At 32.4% G+C, this 18,493-nt stretch overlaps 1 protein-coding gene across 2 annotated transcripts; it reads right to left on the bottom strand.

The window, feature by feature from the left end:
• Positions 1-662: 662 nt before the first annotated feature.
• LOC137922055 (chitin synthase chs-2-like) lies at positions 663-16,955 on the bottom strand. Of its 2 annotated transcripts, none has more exons than XM_068764905.1 (24): positions 16,866-16,955; positions 16,279-16,384; positions 14,965-15,209; positions 14,728-14,894; positions 14,245-14,578; positions 13,460-13,656; positions 12,491-12,806; positions 11,909-12,129; positions 11,361-11,452; positions 10,770-10,921; positions 9,625-9,887; positions 9,293-9,503; positions 8,745-8,945; positions 8,155-8,381; positions 7,349-7,516; positions 6,088-6,393; positions 5,496-5,728; positions 5,209-5,329; positions 4,559-4,711; positions 3,957-4,133; positions 3,684-3,851; positions 2,106-2,337; positions 1,618-1,778; positions 663-1,086 (listed from the first exon to the last, which is right to left on the bottom strand). In XM_068764905.1, exons 2-24 carry the CDS (start codon positions 16,371-16,373, stop codon positions 946-948), a joined length of 4,581 nt encoding a protein of 1,526 aa, XP_068621006.1. In that variant the 5' UTR covers positions 16,374-16,384; positions 16,866-16,955; the 3' UTR covers positions 663-945. The 2 variants fall into 2 exon arrangements, with proteins under 2 accessions (XP_068621006.1, XP_068621007.1); XM_068764906.1 differs by having other exon boundaries at positions 16,279-16,398; positions 16,866-16,942.
• Between the last annotated feature and the right edge of the window lie 1,538 nt (positions 16,956-18,493).

Here is an 18,493-nt window from a genome sequence, read left to right as displayed (position 1 = left end):
AAAATTAAGTTAACAATCAAGCTTAAGCCGCTTACGCCTTAAGGTTTTGGAGTGGAAACCACGTCCCAGCAGGAGTAACAAAGTTCGTCCACCCACAAGCAAGACGTTTGGCCTTGTTAAGGTCGTTAAAATAGTTAGATTCAGGCCGTTACATAGGAAATATATAGGAGAAGCCTATGTCCAGATAAAGGCCCTACGGTTGAAACAACGATGATGATGGATAAATTGTAGAAATTAGCAAAAAGCTTTTTAACACTTGATTACATTTACTTTGCGATTTTATCGCACAAAATCACAGCTTTTAGGTCATTTACATAAGATTTCCTACTGACGAAACGCAGACACATTTATAAACATGGCAAGATGTGAACTACTCTTTGAAACATGCCATTACCTATAGGAACATTAGTATATATTCGACTTCACAGCTTTTATATTTTTTGCAATAAATAAATATATACTTTATAATTACATAACAATAAATTTATAACCTTAGAATCTTGCACACAAAATAAAAACATAACAATGATATCAATTATTTTAAGTATTATTTCATAAATAAAAGTATCAATTTATTTTAATTTTTATTTTTTACAATAATGTCTTGACATCAATCTTTTTCAATGAAATACTAAGTATAAAGTTAACAATTTTAGTTACAAATGTTGTCATAAATAAATGAAAATATTTAATAATTACACTGATATTTCAAAAATTAACTGACTTAGACAATCGAATTGAATTAATTAAATGTATAATTCAGAAAAATTAAATGTATTGATATTTAGTAAAATCATTTACATTTTATCCAAGATAGTGTATTTTATTTACATATATTTATTTTTAATAATTTGCTAGCAATGTTATAGCACAAACCGAAAATAAAAGAGATCAAGTTTTTGGTCACATAGCGAATCAAATAAGCGAATATAAACCAATAGTTTCTCATTCTGGTTTGAAATTATCCCGGAAGCGAACAGTACTGCGTCGTGGTAACGGCGTATCGTCATCGCTGTCCAGAGCTGGTTCATAACCTTTGTTCATATAAGCGCCCGACATAGACGATCTTCCCGCCAGATCACTCAGCTGAAATAAAAAAGTCAATTTTAACTTTACCTTCTTTTGTACTTAGTTAATTTTAGCTAATAAGTAATAAAATTGATGAATAGAGCTGTTTTATATATCTTAAATCATTATCAAAAATATGAAAGCTCTAAGTTTCAAAAATAATTTAGTTAATATCTATGCTTCACGAACATACGAAGAATCCTTGACTTAGATAGCAAGCCAGCAGACCATAAAAATAGGCAAATATAACATGTACGCCTGATTGTTGAATGAAAACGTACACATGTGTTTATTTTTTGTAAGAATAAACATTTTTTAAATTGATTATTTTTTAGCTATAACGAAACAAGGAGCGATTCGAAAAAAAAAATTAAACTGTTAATTACAATGATAATGTTAATGACAATGTGAAATAAAATTACTAGATAGGTTATTAACTATCGGTACAAATCCGACAGAAATTAGACGCCTTGCGGCAGAAATTACATATTTTCTTTCGTAAAAGTTCTTCCTAAAACAAAGTTACAACTATTTTACTGGAATAGGTACCGTGGTCTTTGGTTCATCATACAAGTAGGTGTTAGAATCTCGCGGAAGTTGTGAACGGCGACGCTCCGCTGTTAGAGACTCCCGACGAGACTGCAATGCGCGCAAAGTCGCTCGTCGCGCCGACACGCTACCGCGCAGCGAAGGTAAACGAGCTATCATATCTTCAAACAAAAATTAATATTCTAAACACAAATTTTTAAAGACAACAGTCAGTATCATTTGGGCAGCATGTAAGTCAGGTATGCTACCGAAACCGCTATACCGCATCATAGATAAGCGAGACAGGGGGAGGGTATTGGTGGCTCCGTTCCGTCAGTCAGCCGTTAAAGAAGAAAAAATTATAATAAATTTACAAGATATTATAAGTACCTTTTGACAAATTATAGTGCAACATAAGTTCGCAACCGTTTAAAAACGATGTGACAAAATATCACTTCAGTGATTTGTCAATGATGAATGTTTTGCGAACATGAATTACTGATGCTTACCGGGATCAGCGTTTTGAAGCAATGTTAACCGTCTCTTGAAGTTTGCGTCCAGGTTAATGACACTTTGCTTGTTATCGCGAGCACGTTCCAGATTGTGCAGAGTCCTACGACGGGATACGTTTGCCTCATCTACTCCTCGCCTCTCCAAATCGTCTACATTTAACTTCTGAAGGTCTTTTGCTATTTCAACAGCTTGTTTCTCTATAATTGCTTGCTCTGTCATTTCCTCGGCCTGTTTACAAAAATTATAATAGAAGTTATTGCTGGGCAAACGTAGGGAATCTTTGCCGAATTTTGGTGACTAAAGTTTTTGTAGGTCTACTATTTTTCATAAAGATGATTATAGTAATAAGGTCAAGCAAAATTTGTCCAATATTATTACAGGTTTCTTAAAGAAGGCTGTCCTTGTCGAACTGATATTTTCTGTGTAACTTGAGTATTAAATATATAAATATTTACAGGTACTAACACAATTATAAACTCAAGATCAAAACCGTGCTCTCCGCAACAGATTATTTACCTACGAGTCTTAAGTTATTTTGGAATATCGCACGCAGGCAACCAGCTAATTTTGACAAAGTACAGGTTATAGGGAGAGTAAACGATTAAAGAGTAAGTGGACGACACCTACCCGCTGGTCTGATAAAGCCGAGTCAATAACTAGACTCTGCTACTGCAGCTCAAAAAAAACTGAGGATAAGATTTCACGGAAAGAACTTGGCATCAATTCTGTGAAGGCGTTTCGAGATGAAGACGGCCTTTACAAATGAAAAAATGAGTTAGAATAAGAACACCATTAAATCAGCCTTGTGTTTTATTCTTTGGAAGAAATTAGTCTTCTCTTTTTGGAAGAATTTAGTCTTACTTTAGAACAAATAATACTGTACACAGTTATAAATTACATATATTTTGAGTGTACGTATAAATGTCATGAAAAAAAACATTGACTGTTATATTTCCCAGTTTTACTTCTGATGTACACAACAAATATCTCGGGACTCCCATATTACAATAAAATCATTAGAGAGCAGTCTTTTAAACGAAAATTTGATCAGTAAACTAGTCATACTGGTCAGATGGTCAAAGAGTTCAAAACGTGCATAAAACCGGTATTGGTTTGTCTACAATTGTATTTCCAAAAGAATATGATTCATTTTTTACAAGGTTTTTATCCAAATGCGGATTAAAAAATTCTTAATTTAACTATTGGACTACATTTCCTGTTGACGTCAAGATGAGTCTACCACCGGTTCGGATGATTAATGCCGCGAAATTGAGAAGAATTGCAAATATAACTTAACGCAACTATTGTTCTTAATTTAAAATTACTAATAAATAACACTTTTTTTAGATTCTATTCAAAAATATATAGGTGGTGATAGGTAAAAATATCCAATATTTAATGCACTCTACAATTGTAATTATTTTTACCATTAATATTATTTTCGAAGTTTGTGATTTAGTTTTGCTGACCGTTGAGCTAATATTATATTCGCAAGCCTTGAATTTGTTGTTGGTAATTTTACAATAACCTTACGATGTAAATAACAAAAGAAATAGTGCAAAATTTATCCTTACCCTCTTGGTGAAGTACCAATTGAGGTGAACAGTTGATAATAAATGTGTGAGAGTGCCGAGCCGATGAAGTATCATAGCTACGAATTGTATCAGCATTACGGATCCGAAGAAGATTAAGAATAAAGAACCGATGGGTTCCAACATCAAATAATCCCGTTCTAAAATTACCTAAAAATTTTTCGTAAACACATTTTTACTATGCATAATTAGAATTATCCGAAACAAATTCATTAAGAAATTAAAACGTGAAATTGTTAACCGATAACAACTTACCAAATTAGTCTCGTCGTCATAAATGATGACTATTTTTTGTCCCAATGGCCATTTGAAATGCAACTGATCCTGATTGAGTTGCAGCAAGAAAATCACAAGCACGAATAGAGAGTTTAGCATTACGAATGCGAAAACCATTGTATCACGCAAGTTCTTCAGGTCTGTTTTAATACGATCCTGAAAATAAAAAGTTATAAAATTATAAATAGGTACCAATTTTCATTATGTTTTTAATCTAATTTTAAAGATATTAATGATGATATACACAATCATTTCAATAATAGGAGGTCCACAGTTGGATATTGGACTCTCCCATACATTTTCACTACGTTCGATTACATTGACCTGCATGTCTTCTGTCGTCTTAGAAGCGGACATTCATTTTACACGCCGGTCTGCCCCTTGCCACTTTAATTTTACAATCCGCTAGGCTTTGTCAATTGCTTTCGTGGTATACTTACAATAAATTTAACTAAAATAATCATAGAGGTATGATAACGCAATAAAATATCTAAATGTGTTTATTAACAATGCGACATGTCTGTAGAGCGAGAACTCTGCTATTTATAATACAAAATATATTAAACGAGGCTAAACAATACCTGTTCTTCTTTATTTTCATCAATTGGTCGTAAATAAGCATCTATTAAGTCCTTCCAAAACTCTGTTTCAGCGGTCGTCAAAAAATCTACTTCTCCTTTTTGTAGATTAGGATCCTCAATCCAATACGGATTTATTAAGTCGTCTCTTTCTTCCTATACAAAGCGCCCAAAAAAAGAAAGACATAAAATTAAAAACAATAAATTAAAAATTCATTTACGTCATACACTCATTGGAGTATAGAATAACCTAATCATAATAATGCGATTCGATTAAATTAAGGTTTATATAATCTACCAATATTTTGGCAGTTCGTTTATAAAGCTTCATATTTAGATGAATTTTTGTTGCATAAATATAAAATATATAAACAAAAAAATCCCGTAAACAAAGCCTTTTTTATAAGGAATGATGTAAATCCCAAAACATAACAATGAACATTTTAAATCAATTGATAATACAAACTCTTACGATTAGTTATATAAAATTGTATGGCAATGTTCACTTAATAAGCATTTTCAAGTATTTGAATATTTTTAAAATAGTCACTAAATATAGAAAGAGCTTTTCATTTTATGTGCTTTTATATATGATAGTCAAAACGACAATAAGGTGACAATAAAGTTGACATAACACAATAACTTGTATTTACCCTTGGTATGTCTGTTGAATCCTCGCTATCTTCATATTCGGGGAGCATGGACAAGGTGTCGCTTCGTAAAGGCATAGATGAACGACGCCTGGGCGTTGATTCCATTTCAGGTGGAGCTCCTCTAAATATTAAAGTTATCAATAATCAAACACCTTACTCGACAAGTATAACACACGTAGTATACTTTTTAACACAAAACAATATGATCAATCACATCCTATTCATATAGGCTACAAGCTCTACTAAATTATGTAAACAAACATAAACAATTATAAATTGACACGTACAAAGATTCCAAACGTTTTTCAATCTTCTCGATGGAGTTGGCAATTTGCAGCAAATGTAAATCGTCTTTATGATCTTTGGGATTAGTGCAACACATGCATCTGAATAAGCCAGCAATACTGAATTCTAAAGATCCACTCGTTTCTTCCGATTTATTACCGAACCATTTCAAAATACTCTGATTATCCACCTTCTTCTTTACTTCTTCTGCTGCTCTCTTCTCCATTTCTAGCTCCTTTAAGACATAATGCAGATATTACAAATCGCATTCAACGATTAAAATTTTAAATAAATATTTTTGATTGTATGCATAATTCATCATTAGAAAATAAAATAATCACTTTTTATTCGCTAACATTTTCAAATTGACTATAACTAAATTTTGTATAAAAAATCAAATCTCTTAGAACAATAAATAAAACAATCTTTGAATGAAAAACTAAATGGAACGATTTTGAAATGCTTTTAAACTGCAATAGGTGTATAAAAAAAATAATTAAATGAACCTTTATAGTTTACAAGAGAAGACGCATCGTTGGCTCGCTCCGTTGTTTTTGATTTATCGTATAAAATAATCAATTTTTGAGATCTCACCTTAAGTGTTTTCTTCTGTGCAACTTCCCGAGTTCCCCATGAGACGTTGTTTAGATTGCATAATGAATAAATAATAAGCAACATGTACATGCTCGGAATAGTTATATAATACACTCCCAAATATAACAAACAAATTATTTCTTGAGGATGTAATGCTGCAGTAACGAAAAATATTCCGAAAGTCACAACGGTGAACATACTAGACGGCGCTAACCAACCGTCTTCTACTATTTGCAGGGCTATTCCGACAATAACAATCATCATCACCATGGCGTATACACACGTAATTACGTTGGCAATCATAATCTGAAATTTAAATAATAATCATCATTCAGTCACCAAGCGTCCACTGTTTCTGCATTAGGGGAAGAGAGAGGCCTATGTTCGCATAGGCCCCACCCTCTACCTTCGTTGCAGATGATTACAATGTATTTAAGTAATGTCATATTTCAGTTATTAGTAATGAAACTACAGATGTATTTAGACGCAATTTTTTAAAAAAAAATCTTTGTTTATATACGTATCTGTTTACTTAGGAATTGCCTTTACTAGTACTATGGTTATAAGAAAAATACAGTATGCGTATGGCGAAGACAACCCCCGAACTAAGACCGTAACGCACTGTCAAAACTTTTAAATTATCATCGTTGAATGTTACTTGAAATATTTATTATAACTAATAAGAAGTATGAAGCATAATCTTTACACAATACTACAGGTAACGCTGCGGATATATGAAAACATTCCCGGTACTAGAAGGGTGCGGATGTATGAAAACATTCCTGGGAGCCACAATCCAGAAACTTTGTTAAATGTTTAGTCGGTGCAAGTTCGACATATGTTTTGGCCTATGCAATGGCGAAATGTCATAGTCGATCTATGGAAAACGAAAAAACTCTTACAACTAATAACCGTCATCTCTGTACATTTTATAAGGTGCGCTAATAACAATTTACACATTAAAATAGTCATTTTAAAGAGAAGGAACATAAGAATAACTCTTTTTATGCTATGCCCTAAATATTATTTAAAAGACAGATTAACATCAGAATATTACCCGTGTGATCGGCAGATATGGAGTTATTAAATTTTTTGTCATTATTTTATAATTATGCCACCATATTAACGCACTTTGGCGTCTTTGTTACTAACCAATAAGAACATCAACTCTCTAGTACTAATTTATTTTATTACTAATCCATCAACAATAACTGTATACAAGTTGTACATAATTCACGGAATTTATAACGAAAAACCTTACCTGTAGTTCAGATTTACAAGTCATGCAAACGGTTATAAATAAAAGCACAGGCACGAGGTTTAACAATAGTGAATGCATGATGCTAATTCCGGTAATGGCGTTCATTGCACCGACCATCATAAGGAAAATCGTTCCAGGACCTAATATCGTACCCATCATAAGCAGCGTCTGAAAATATAATATTATGTTAATAACAATATTACTGTTATATTTTTTGATTGTATGAACTATACAAAAATAATATATTTTCATAACTAAAAATAACAACGAAAAGGACTAATTCGCCTCAAAGCCATACGCATTACATTTAAATATGTAATGCGAATGGCTCTACTAGAACAGCACATAAGCAATTATTTCGCTACTACAAACAAACTTGCATTTAAAATATACCTGTATAAAAATAATATAAAATAAGTAAGTATAAAAATAAACTCTATTAACAATATCATACTATTCTGATAAAGCACTCTGTTATTTATTCGTAAAAATCATCTGAAGACACGAAGCCGCAAGAATTTCACACAAGCTTACACACTTTACACAGATATTTAAATTTCAAAAATTACCCATATTCACTTGCAAATACACAACCGTAGATATGTAGCATATAGACAAAAAGTAAATAAAATCTAAACAGAATTCAGTAAATTATACAATTTTTTAGAGACTAATCAGCTACTACCGATTCACACTATCTTTAGTAAACCACAAAGATATTTAAAAAATAATATTAACATATATCACTGGTAACAAAAGAAAATCATATGTAAAATAAATCTATATAAATTATTTACGCAAATCACCTGATATACAATATAGAGCGTGGATATATTATCGTTGACTTCGACAGTGCGTTTTGAATCAGCGAGTAAATCGAATATGTTGGCAATGGTAGAAGGCACCCAACGTCGACGCTGATTGAAGAACTCGTCAAAACGTTCGGGACAGTGCGTGTAGGCGTCAGAAGCCGCTGAATATTCCACTCGATAACCGCGTTGTAGCAACAACGTACAGAGCCATCGATCCTCGCCTAAAATTACATACAAAGATCATAAATTTAATGATATCTGCAATTATTCTTGGATAAATTTTGGTTAAATTAAATAGACCTCTTGAAGCATCCGCCTAAGTGGTCTAAGAACTCAGCAGCCTGGGCCTCCAGTTAACTCATCTAATGTTATCTACTAAACTAAAAATGGTATACGCTAAGCGCCATCGGCGCAGCTACTATTTAAGGGTTTTTTTAGGTCTTACTCAATAAAGCAAATGGTGACTTTAAGTGTAGAAAAAAAATAAAAGAAATTTTAAAAAAGTTATGTTAGGGTCTTCGACCTTTTGATATTTACCATTTTTATCTCGTAATTAGTTTATTCGTTATAGTGTTTAACTGTACCTTGATCGTACTGTACGTAGTGCCGTGCTTCATTAGAGGTGAGTGTATACTTCTTCATAACATTATCATCCATCAAAGCTTTTCCTCTGAACAGTGAGAAACATCCCGGACTACAGAGAACGCAACCGATCATGTGTTCTGTAGCTTTTTGCAACCAATGCCCAATAGCGTACTCGAACATCTGGTACCATGCCATAAAACCTACAAAACATCGATTAAGCAAATAAAAAATAAATAACTGTTACTTGATTCATCATCATCATATCAGCCCGGGATAGGCCTCCCTCTAAGGTCGCCACGAAGACAGGTCTTGCGCTCCCTTATCCAATGATTCACTGCGACCTTAACCAGATTGTCCAAATTGTCTTGATTATTAACACAGTTAACATTAAATTTCTTCAGTAAAATTAATGTTTTAATTTTAATGTACACTTACTTAATAATTATTATTTCTTGTATAAATATTATTTATGTATGCAAATAAATATAAGTAATACTTTACTTATTAATATGTGTATAAATATATTTGTATAAGATTAAACATTTACCCGATCCCACGGGATGAATACGTCCACACGCAGCGCCCAAGTTTTTATCTTTCTTCATTAGATCTATGAGCAGCGTAACCGCGCTAGGTTTAAAATCAATATCTCCATCTAGAGCTAGCAAGTAAGTGTTTTCCGCTATAACCTCTTTCCGGTCGACGGACAACGGTAAATCCATTAATCGGTGGCCTAGGAAATAATACATGTACATAACCTAAAACATTAATAGTATGTACTTTTACACGATTTATACATTAAGCCATACATATATGTACTACGCAAAAAATATTGCCGTATTCATTAATAATATAATTACACTGTTAATAAATATTTACCTGAGACCATCGTTTTCTATGCCTTATCTTAGACTTGTCTTTCAAGTGGCAAATCATTTTGTTCTTTCCAGGCAAATTCCAAACTAATTTACCACCGTAAGGTGTTGGGTACTTCTTAGGTGGTCTCAACCTCACATTAGTCAAATGCACTTCTGATGCAGCTTCGTCTATTGTATCCACTAAACATTTTACGAATCGATTCACTTGAGAATCTTCTGCGCAGTGATCTGATACTTCGAACGCGTCGTCCATAAATATGTGACCTGGTTATAAATATCTTATTTCATTTTTAAAAATAACTATTTATAAATTAATATAAATAATTAGTTTGTGTCGTTAAAATTTAGTACTTTTGTTTTCGCGAAAAATATCGGTATGCGAAATTAAAAACCTTAAGCCGATTTAAACGTCATCAACATAGAGAGGCAGCTAGGCGGTGAAGAACCGTCGCTTACAATCGTAGGTCCCGGGTTTTATAAAAACATAACGCTCATAGGTCATGAAAGAAAAGGATGTGCAAAAACGAATCTTATAATTATATGTTCAAAAATTTATCAATCTAACGATGCTGTACTTAGGCTATAAAAAGCTTTCAAGAAAAAATAACACGTCTATGTTATTAGTACCTATCTCTCCTAATAACGATATAGTTTGAGAATATCTGTAGCAATTTCTTTCATCTTTTTTTAAAAATTACATTTAAGGAGGATATATAAAGAAAAAAATAGAAAATTGCATACAATCTTGAAATGTTTCATTTCAAAAATTATAATGATCATTGACACTTTGCTCATTTCACAGTTAAGTATAAACTTCGCAAGTTTAAAATTTCTTAATTTTGCGCTTTCGATAGTTTTTCTGCAAATTTATACTATCGATTAGATGTTATGCGACGAAATAAATTTGCATTGGTCAGTATTAACCAATAATAAAATTAATTTATTATCTTCACGCTTAAACAATAAATAAAGTGGTCACTCTGAAATATTTTACAAGTATTTATATTGCAATGAGACAAACTAATAACAGCTGGCCGTACATGTCTGTCGAGATTTCTAGTATTGAATAAAATATTAAGATTATATTATACTACAACGACCTTCAGTAAACATAACAGACAGACGTTAGATGAAATACAAACTTACATTCTAATTCATAATAATCTGGGTCTACAATCCCTAAATACTTTTGAGCAACTCGGCGCGCGCTCTGGTCTTCATCAAGGCGGAAAATAGACTTCAAGAACTCCATCATCTCATCCTTCGTTTCGTGCCACATGGTAGCACAAACATATATTCTGTAAATAATTAGAATTTAATTCTTAATCTACTAAAGGCAAAAATTTTCTTATATACACAAGGCATTAAATCCTGAAATACATTTTTACCGCGAAATATTCATTACATTTACAAATTTCATATCATATTTTTTGCCTTTATCTTCGCAATCGATTAAAATATATTATGAACGATCCGAGATTTAATTTAGATATGATAACCATGCGATATTGAAAAGATTTTGATGCATGAGTAAAAACCGCACTAATGTAAATTAATAGTTCTCGTTTTTTTTTATTTACAGGACAAAATACTGCTAAGTGACTCCTATAAAATAACAACTACAGCTGTAAATGAATTCGAAAAAAATACATTGAAATCAACAGTTAATAACGCATTAATTCGTAGTTTTACTCACGCAAAATGCAACTATTACGTTAATAATATGATATTCCATACCGTGTTATACTGTCGGAAGCCTTTATATCTTTCGCTATAAGGTTAGAGCTTGCTCGAGAACAATCGTCTTCCTCTTCTAAATCTTGTAAAGCCTACAATGCAAATGGAACATAATGTTTTAAGAACTGGAACCCAAAAATTCTAACATATTCTTCAGTTCTACGATCCTGTCCGTTATAGACCCATTGATGGATTAAACCTTATACTTCTAAATTACATTTTTTAACTTTTATTTTGATATAAGAAAAATCTTTATTTAAGATTAGGAATCTTCATTTCTATAAATATGTAGTTGATATATGACAATAAAACATATATGACATATGTTAAAGTTAGGCAAAAGTTATACTACAAATATAATCAATTAATTATATTCCAAAAAGGAGGCTAAGCTTCTCATAAAAAGTTAGAAATAAAATCCACGCCCGTTTAAGGAAACTCTAGCTGATTAGCGGCTTACACACACAAACATTTTAACGAAACATGCGTAAGCTTACAAATATCCATGCACCTCTCTAAACACACATAGAGAAACCAAAGTTATTTACCTCTATTTGGATATCTTTTTCGTCGTCTTTTGTACGATTTAATAACAACGATTGGTCAATAAGAGGTCCGAGATACCATGGTTTAGAGAATAGCTTATCTGTGGCTGCGAGACGTTCGCAACGAGGCATCCAAGTGTGCATAGTTATCCATGCCTGAGATGCCAACCATAACAGCCAAATCCAAGCCATTTCATTACCGAGGTATTCCTTAAGGAAATATACTGAAAAAATATCATCTATTTTCATTCTTAATCTTTACGAGTTCACAAATTTAATTGTTTTATTATTATTTATTGTTCAATATAAAGATTTTTATTGAGCTTAAATTAATAAATACATTTGACATTAATCTACTCGTGTTAATGTAAGTAATAATCAAGAAAAAATGCCTATGTCAAGTTGCAAATCAGATCTAAATTAGATATATGAATACCACCAATCAATTTTAAAATTCGATAAATAGTTGCAACGGTAAAGTTCATTGAACTAATTTATCATAAAAAGAACGTTAGGTTAAACAGAAATACAATAATTATTATTTTAATTCAGATATTGACCTGTATAACAAACATTTAATTCTACCTGGAGGAATCTCAAAGAACAAATAATCCGGTATGGTGCCGTGAAACGCGCAAGGATCCGCATTTCTCATTCCACAGAAAACGATGAGAAGATTTACTAGAACCGGTCCGACGAGACTCAGCGCAAAGGTGAAGCTGACATTTTGTATCAAAATCTTGCAAGCGAATTTTGCGCTTATGAAACAAATATAAGCGGCCGCTACTTGGATTAACGCCACCCACAATGATGATGTCCACGTCACGGGCAAAATGAATGCGGCTTCTGTTATGTTAAAGTGTAATCTCCCGTCGTATACGTCTTGAATTACAACTTGGAGCTAAAAAATGTTCGTTAAATAAATTTATTGAATTTATAGAAAATATACATTTTGTTATTAATTATTGTGAATGAAAAATTCTTAGTTCAGTGAAAGAAATACTTTTAGCACAAATAACCAATTCCCACACCTCACTGATTTTATTTTAAATTAATTTTCTAGAGCATGGTATTTACAAAGCAAACCTAGACGTGGTGATAATGTGTAATGTCTCTTATCAAGTAATAAATTTAAGAAGTTAATTAAAAATATTATAACAGTGTGAAGGTAATTTTATAATAGTAAACCTTGAGTATCAATTGTTTTACAAATGTATTAAGCATAAAGCACCAAAAAACCCCTCTGAGTTTGTGGACTCAACTATAATGGTGCACGATCTGATTTTAGTTTCTATAAAATTGGCCTGTCCTATACACACACCTTCACTGTTATAAATAATAGGCAGTACGTTATAACAGTTCGATTCAGTTACCTAAATTATAATTTATTTGTTGCCCTCATGATTTTATTTTTGCAGATAACCAGTTAACATTTCTCAGAGTTATAGTCAAATCAATAATTATAACTCTATCCTTATTTAGAGTACTCGTCGTACCTATTCTTATAATAATTATATTGAGAAATCATTTACAATGATTTAATTATTTTCTTACCTCATAGACACTGTAGTTGCGCTCGTTGAAAGCCGTATTAACAAGAGTAAAAATGGAGAAGGGATTATCATTTTGAACCTCCAATGATATTACAATACACACCATAAAAATGCAAATCTTCCACAGCGAAAGAGTTCTTTGCGTGTAATATCTCGTTTTTTTGAGTGCCATTTTTAATTCGCACAAGTAGAAAGAAACTGTAAAGTTAAATCTACATCAATGATCTATGATGATCTACGTCATTATAAAGTAATAACTATTGTTTTAACTATATATATTCGACTATATTTATAAATTACGTACAATTTACTACTTTCTTTCGTTTTCCAAAAAATGAAAAGAAAATTATAGAACTTCATTGATTAAGAAAAAAAATGACTAAGACATTTGTATTTCAGCCGTTATTAAAATTATAAAACTAAAATAGAATTGGTAACATTTGAACTTTATTAACGGTATCCTCACATGTCCAAGTATAACATAAACAACCAATGTTTTAAGAGCATGCTTAAACACAAAATCCATGAAAACATTAATCGATCTCCCGTCGAAAAAAAAAATAGTAAATTCCACTAAGATTAAAATTCGATAACGAAAACGTTAAATATTCCTAATGTCTATATTTATTCAAAGTTTTCCCCTAAAATCATGTGCAATTTTCGTGATAATATAACTTTATGGTTTCGTTAATTGTGTATTTATTTACATTATGTACGTTGTTTATTTACATTATTTTATTAATTTAATACAATCGAAAATAAGTAAAGGATACATATATTACATACCGTACGTATGTCTTTCTGGAGTATCGATAAAGTTCTCCCACCATCCAAGTGATACGAATATACAAGTGACAGGTATTGTCCACAATGACGGAGTCCCGTCTAGAAGCGGCCAAACAACAAAAGCAGTCGCTTGTGCTGATATTGCAAATACGTCGAGGATAATTTTTATTACGTACCGGCTTTCTGTACTGTCTCTAGTTAAGGCATTAAGTAAACCAGGAACGAAACACATTGAATTTAGTAACATAGCCCCTTTCACAACATCTAAATCCGGCAATATAATTAGAATTAACATTGCGACACCTGCAGTATGTAATGTTTCGACTAAGAATGCCTAAAAAGAAAATATTTTATGTACAGTTTTTATCGAACAAATGTTGTTACAAGTACTTCATAGAATAGCAAATTTAAGTTATGACACGACAGTTTTATTCGAAAAACTAAATATATTTAACACAAATAACCTATAGAATTAGTACGTACGATGACAAACTGCCATTTACTTGGTTTTTTGGCAGTTTTAAAAAAGCATATCCTTAAAGATCGGAAAAACATTCCTATCTCCGGTACCGCGAAAACGATCAATGTCGCCCATAGCCACGTCACTCGTTCTTCCAAAGGAAGGACTGCTAAAAACTGCTTGTCTAAAGCTACAGAAAATATTAAAAAGTTATAAAAATGTACAATGGAAAAAGTCTAATTAATTTTTAAAATACGTACCTAAAGCTCTATTGCAATGACTAACATAGCGTCCTTTTTTTAATTGTGATGTTATAAATAACAAGGTCCCTTTAGCTACGACGGCTGAGCCCAATACTACTCCAAAAGTAAGAACGTACGCTAAAACCTTGAAAATCTTCATGCTCGTGTCGATCCATTCTGTAGATGCCATAGACCCGCTCTCCTTCTTTACAGGTATCTCTCGGAATAAATTCCATCCTTTTGTTTCTTGCGCTGTTCTTTGACTGTTTAAAACAAGACAAAAAGGAGTGATAACGAATTCATTCATACATTTGTTTATTAATAATTATTTTAGTTTCCTTGAGACCAAGCTAATCTCCCAATTGTAGGAGAGATATATTGAAAGTATATAAAGCAGCTATTCTCTATGTAGGTTTATAGTAACTAAAAAAGGAAGAATAAGAAGAGCCTTCTTTTTATGGATTAAAAAGTTCCAAGGTACAGTGTATTAAAGACATGAACAGTTTGTTCATGTTTTTAACTAACCTATTTATATTAAAATAAATTTAATATTATTAAATTATTAATAAATCAATTAATATTAGAAAATTTATACTTTAAATGTAATTGTATGCTAAAAATCGCTCATCGCTAGAAATTTCAACTGTTTTTTCCTTTTTTAAGACTGCAAGGCATAATAGACCTTTCCCAAAGATATCTATGGAGGATATATTACAATATTCGCTACCCTTAGCAGGCCGGTTGACGATTACAGTGTGATATAATGGTACGAAAAGGACGCTGCTACTCATCTTCTGGAAACTTGTTAGCAGCGGCAATCCGATATAATTAATGCACAAAGTGAGAATTTTACAAGTTTTCCTTCCGAGACTCGTACTCTCGCCCTACGGTTGTAAATCTCAGACCTCTACCGCCGGACTCGGGAGATTTGAACGCTATTTTGAAATTACAAAAATTTTACGCGCATAAAATCGTTAACTAACTACTTTTTAAACTAGTCTCTAAATAACTACTTTTAAAGTATACTTTACTTTACGGTACTTTAGGAGAACCGTGTGTAAATGACAATGACCAAGAGGCAAGTAGTTTTATTAAAAGTAAAAACAAAAAGTTGACATAGTTCCATTAATTCCTTTATTAAACAATGTTAATGGCAAAAGAATGTTATCTTGTAATGAGTAATGCTGTTTTTCAAGGGCTTTTATCAGTTAATGATAAATACCAGAAGCCTCATTCTAAAAATTTCTAAAGTAAATAAATATACAGTTTTAGTGACTGATATATATATAAAACTAATTCCATTATAATTTAAGTAATAGAATCGAAACATACTCTAATTCATCTGTATCATCGTAAAGTGGCTGAAATTCTGAATCTGATTGATCACTGTCTTCTTCAAGGTCTTTGAACCCCGGGGTTGTTGCCATTACCTATAGCTCTGAAACAAATAGACTACATTTAATAAACTTACAACTTTTCTTACCGTGAGTGAATTATTCCAACAAACTCAATTCATAACATTTTTCGCCATTTCATTCATTTAATTTTACGCCAAGAGATGTGTAATTAATTTAGATATATTACAGGCTTTTATAAACAACATCCTCATTTACTGTTACTTATCATTAAACAAAAATAACATTATTAGATAATATTTTTTTGAAATACGATACACATGGAAATACGTTGAAAAAATTTATAGTGGTATTTTGCCCAGATCGTAAATTCAGTCCTTTTAATTGCTTATTTGTCGCTGTTCAAACCAAGACCACTATTATTAAATTTAAATCCATTAATGGATACAATGATAAAGGGAAAATCTTTTCAAATGGACACAGGCACAATACACAATATGAAATATTTATCTACTAGAGTTTCAGAGTAAGGTATGATTATATGTTTTTATTGGAGATTCTTACATGGGTACGCTTAATTTACATGACACTTCAGTACACGCCACCAACAAAATCTTCGCTTTTGCTCAACACGAAAACAATGCACAATCGATCACACAATACTATTTATTGAATTACCTGATAAATTTAATTATATATTATCAGTAAACGTCATTTTCTTATCAAGTGTGGATTAAAATTTATCAGGCATGAGGCCTTTGATTGGAAAACGTTCTAGAGAAGCGATTTTATCTCTACATTAATCACATTACACTCTTGAAAATCAACTTTGATGGAAAGTTGGTATGTAAGAAAAGGGTTATTTCGCTATTATAATGCTGATCCCTTACAAGTACTTGTTTTTAACTCGATATTTAAACAAGAATACGTTCTACATCTTTTAATTAAGTTACTAAAATATCGATGTACACCAAAGTGTGGAAAACTACTCTTGTGAAGTAAGCCGAAAAGCTGTTTCATATAGTATGCTCATAGTTATATATGGTTTCGGGTGAAGTGCTGTTAGACTATGCTGCTCTTATGGCTTCACGGGGAGTGAGTTCGCGGAACAAACTAATCCGCGAATTTATCAAAAAAAATTGCGCCAGATTACTATTTACGTCACATGCATGAAGAATTAAACCCGTGTAAGTATTTGGAATTGTAGTCGCGTAGAGTTGAAGTTAAATTATAACTAGAGATAACAGCGAATTCTACTCGGTGATCGAAGGGGAAGACAGATTAACCCTACTATCGCCTTCCCCAGGTGTGATCACGGCAACGGGTAGTGAAAGCAAACGTTTCCGGTTGCGATAGGGATTATGGTAAGTATGATGCCCAACTTTTGTGCAGCGCACTCGTTATGTGGTGCGTTGTAATGTAGCCCAAGTATCTATGATCTTGGTGGAAGCACGTGCAGTTTCCTATGTGAACGATGCTAAGTTGGTGATTGGAAATTAGTTTAACGCAAGCTGTGTAAAGACGGACTTTATATCGAAAAGATTGCTTACTAGGTTTATATATGAGTGGGTAACGCTTTCCGAGTACGGTAGACCTTGAAGTCAAACTGAATCCAAAGTAATTTGACCTAGTTTTCTCAAGGGATAGGACGGCTGAAGAGGGAGATTGTGACTTTGTTAGTAAGGTGGTTTTCACGCTCAGGTGGAGTCCTATTGAGGAGGATCTCTTCGTTCGCCGAGACGAGTGACCGTGAATGGGAGGTGACAGGAAAGCAAGGGCTCTCTGCTCGACATGCTTATTCCATCATTAATGCAATCCTTTACCATATTACTATCATAAAAGGTTCCAACATCCTCGCGGTGTAGCAAAAAACACAGCATCCTTTGTGGCGGCGTTACTCAAAATGCGCTGTCTTATGCCGCAGCGATGCTAGCACACCGTCGGTCGCAGCTCATGGGCTAATATTTGTACGGTAGATATTGTTAGACTCTTACTTTTTAGTAATTTTTATAGCACTGACATGAAAAACAAATATACATATTTCTAACAATTACTCGCAAGACTATTCTCACTTCTAACACAAGAACGCAATTATATTGATTGCTAACTGCATCTATCTTCTTTTATTGCAGTTACACATTGTTGACACTTAACTATAAAGAAATAAGTCGTGAAGAAAACGGCACTAATGT

Source organism: Battus philenor, unplaced genomic scaffold (assembly GCF_028537555.1).
Source record: "Battus philenor isolate CCGP_79_NKW_IND1 unplaced genomic scaffold, ilBatPhil1.0.hap1 SCAF_2, whole genome shotgun sequence".
Lineage (NCBI taxonomy): Eukaryota > Metazoa > Arthropoda > Insecta > Lepidoptera > Papilionidae > Battus > Battus philenor.
Note: the sequence above shows the minus strand (reverse complement) of the source record. Positions and strands in the feature narration are given on the sequence as shown.

Excerpts from the sequence above, each read along its gene's own strand:
- LOC137922055 (XM_068764905.1), bottom strand. The coding sequence starts at position 16,373 with ATGGCAACAACCCCGGGGTTCAAAGACCTTGAAGAAGACAGTGATCAA. Across the intron at positions 5,729-6,087 it reads CACAGAAGAAAACACTTAAG|GAGCTAGAAATGGAGAAGAG; the intron begins GTGAGATCTCAA and ends TATGTCTTAAAG. Across the intron at positions 5,330-5,495 it reads GAAAAACGTTTGGAATCTTT|AGGAGCTCCACCTGAAATGG; the intron begins GTACGTGTCAAT and ends TTTAATATTTAG.